At 54.3% G+C, this 3,193-nt stretch overlaps 1 protein-coding gene across 5 annotated transcripts in view; it reads right to left on the bottom strand.

Annotated features, from left to right (window-relative positions):
* Positions 1-1,821, bottom strand: part of Letmd1 (LETM1 domain containing 1) — a 14,448-nt gene extending 12,627 nt beyond the window's left edge. For 3 of the 5 annotated variants that reach the window (XM_021216692.2, XM_021216697.2, XM_021216693.2), the window contains exons 1-2: positions 1,576-1,821; positions 980-1,131 (exon numbers count right to left, since the gene is read on the bottom strand). In XM_021216692.2, coding sequence (XP_021072351.1) covers positions 980-1,131; positions 1,576-1,733 — 310 coding nt within the window. In that variant the 5' untranslated portion in view covers positions 1,734-1,821. The remainder of the gene's footprint in view (positions 1-979; positions 1,132-1,575) is intronic. The other 2 variants (XM_021216695.2, XM_021216704.2) reach the window with 1 other exon arrangement.
* Between the last annotated feature and the right edge of the window lie 1,372 nt (positions 1,822-3,193).

The raw sequence follows: 3,193 nt of genomic DNA, 5'->3' as shown, positions 1-3,193 counted from the left end.
AAAAAAAAAAAAAGATTTATTTATTTAAAAAAAACAAAAAGAAAAAGTTAACACATATTGGGCACTTAGTATAGAGCTGCCATACTAAAATAAATGAGGCCATGTTCTAAGCCTTTTAAATATGTTGATCTAATCCTCACCATTAGACGCAGGGGCTCAGCATTATAATCCCAGCAGGCAGAATGCGGAGGCAGAGAGGCCAGAAATTCAAGGTCATCCTCCACTACACAGAGAGTCCCAGGCCAGCCTGAGCCACACTCTTCCTAGATAACTAAATAATAGTCATAACTAGGTAATCAGTAGGTAGGTTCTAGTACTTCCTTATAGACAAGAGACCAAAGGGACAACCCACGCAAGTGTCACTAGCGCCAGTGCACAGTCTAAGTCACAAATGGGATTTGAATCCGGCATTTTGGTTCCAGGGCTGTCATGTGACATTATAGGTATCATTTCAACATAGCTAGCGGACCTCCACTTTGAATCGAAACCTTCAGAAACCAAGTGTCTATAGTTCTATTCCCACTGCAAGTTATCTAACCTGACCAGGTGATGAACACGTCCAGAAAGCAGCACCTTAATATCTGGCTGGGGAGCACATGGGGTTAGTTGACCATGACACCCTGGGGTTAGGAAGCTCGAGTTTAAAACAAAGCATTTGGCTCTGGTTTCCTTATGATAACAATCCCTGGGTCTGGTCTGCACTGCCACAGTCCCCTGCTCTTGAGCAGGACAAGGAATTTCTAAGAAAATTAGAATATATTTACGTCCTCTGCTCTCTCAAGTGACGCCAGAATTTTTCTACCATAACATCCTTCTAGATATTGAAGAGGTGGCAGTGACAAATGTAAGAATTAATGCTCAAACACCGACGGAAGAGAAGACATCCCAACTCACAGCGCTGCAGCGGACCCCGCACATTGCAGTCTCACTGACTCTAATGCCCAAGAGCAGATTCGGGGTTTTCAATGTTCGCGTTTACCTTTCATGAAGGTTGTGTATAAGGCATAGAAGCGGGGGAAATGACGCCCCAAGAAACGATGGTACGATCCGTTCATCGCTCTTGTCTTGGTCACCACGTAAGAAATCAAGTTCTTCACGTCCGCCTTCGGAGAAAGGTGAAGCTTTGAAGACCTACAACGAAGACCAAAGAGACTATCTGCGAACGAGTAGAAGCCATTCGGTGCCCAGGGCCCCTCGGTAAACACACGTTTCTGAGAGCGATTGCCAGAACTCTCCTGAAAAGCCAAGCTCAGGGTTAGGGTTGGTCAGAGAGGGGCAGATCGTGCAGAAAGGTGTGAGCGGGGAGCGCGCACAAAGCCTGCGGGGCCAGGAGAATGCAAGCTGAGGCCGTGGAGAGATGGGAAGGGGAAGCTGAAAGATGAGCTCAGGTTGTGCGGGGACGATCGGTGGACACGGAGCACGGAGAGGGACAGGGACCGGCGTTCGGTGGGGGGTCCTGCATGGAAAAGCAAAACCCAGGGTCCAAGGCGGGGGATCCCGAGAGGCGGAGGCGGAGGCGGAGGCGCTGGAAGGGATTCTACGTCAAAAATGCTCTTCTCTCTCCAGGGCCCTCACCGAGGGGCTCGCCACGCAGGGCCAGAGCGGCCCAGCTGCAGCCTCCGGGTGACAAAGGGTCCAGGGGCGACAGCCGAACCCCACAGAGCAGCCCGAGCCCAGCACACCCTGGACAGCGCCATCTTCACAGCAGGGGAGGGAGCGCGGAGAGAGGTCATCTCCGGGTCAGAGTGCGCCCCGCAGCACGCACGCGCCGCCCCTCCGCGCTGACAGGCGGCTGCGAGCCGCCCGGCGCCCCCCGGGCGAGCCCGGACGGGGACCCGGATTGGACGCGGCGACGCTTCCGCCCGCAGGACCGGAAGCGAGCCGCCCCGAGGGAGCGAGCGCGGGCCCTGCCTGAGGTCGCTATCGTGAGCCGAGGACGGCGTCTCCTTGAGGGGACCCAGTGCCCTCGCCGGTCCCTGGGGGCTCGGGGCCCGGGGCGCTGCCCTTGACCTCTGCGGGCGCCCGGGGCCGTGGCCCCGATGGTGGCGGCTGCGCGGGGTGGCGCAGCGCCCTCTAGTGGCGGCGGCGGGCGGGACTCCGCCCTCCATCAATCTGGCTGCCGGTGTAGAACCCCTTTCCAGCCCTCGCTTTCTGGTCCTCATGCGCCCTTGTCACGGAGTAGGTACGCGGTGGATATTTTTGGGAAAATGACTACTTGATAGTCGGAAGGGTTTCTAGGCGTCCAGCCGTTCCGCGAGAGTTGACAGCCCTCTTGTGTCCATAGGCATTTTAACGGACGTGGAGCATGCTGAAGCCATGCGTCTGCAGTCAGGTTTAGTGTGTGGGACCTCGGACGTGTCACTGCGGTGTACTTCCTGTGGAATGTACCTGTTTTGTAGAATTCTGTGAAGATCCAAGAGATGAAATGTTTGCAAAAGCTCTCACGTCTGTAGAACGTCTCCGCGTTTGGAGGGCTGGTGGTTAAAACAGTTGGAAAACTTCTCTGCAAGACGAGGTAGGTAGGATAAAAAGTGACCAAAAGATGGGTTCTCTAGGTTCTCAGGTAGCTTCTAAGTCCCTCAGCTATGGTGTCTCCCAAGAAAGTTCGTCTCACTAATAGGAGAACTCCCAGGAGACACGAGCGCACAGTCACAGCTGGTTTTCTAGGAGAAATGGAAAGGCACTGCCTGGGAGAACAAACTAAAGGGAAGGCATTTTGTGTAGTCCGGAGTGAGGGGGGGGGGTCCTGGGTAAAGTGCTGACTAAGCTTAAGGACCTGAGTTCGACCCCTGACTCTAATACCAAAAGCTGGGCACAGTGGTGTGTGCCTATGACCGCCTCCCCACCCCCACACACCACCCACGCCCTGGCCTCTGTGCAGAGGAACCGGGAGCTTCTGTAGAGCTGAGACCCAGGCAGGAGGAACCCTAGCACTTGCTAGCCAGCCATTCTAGCCAAGTTAGCAAGTTACAGGGTTAGAGGGAACCCTGTCCAAAAAAAAAAAGAAGGATATTGACAGAGGCAGTCCAGATATATGCATATCCAGCACCACGCATGTGCAAACATGTGCACCAACTACAAAATGAAAAAACGTGCTGGGCGTGGTGATGCATGCCTTTAATCCCAGCACTTGGGAGGCAGGGGCAGGCGGATTTCTGAGTTTGAGGCCAGCCTGGTCTACAAAGTGAGTTCC

This window comes from Mus pahari, chromosome 17 (assembly GCF_900095145.1).
Source record: "Mus pahari chromosome 17, PAHARI_EIJ_v1.1, whole genome shotgun sequence".
NCBI classification, from domain to species: Eukaryota; Metazoa; Chordata; class Mammalia; order Rodentia; family Muridae; genus Mus; species Mus pahari.
Note: the sequence above shows the minus strand (reverse complement) of the source record. Positions and strands in the feature narration are given on the sequence as shown.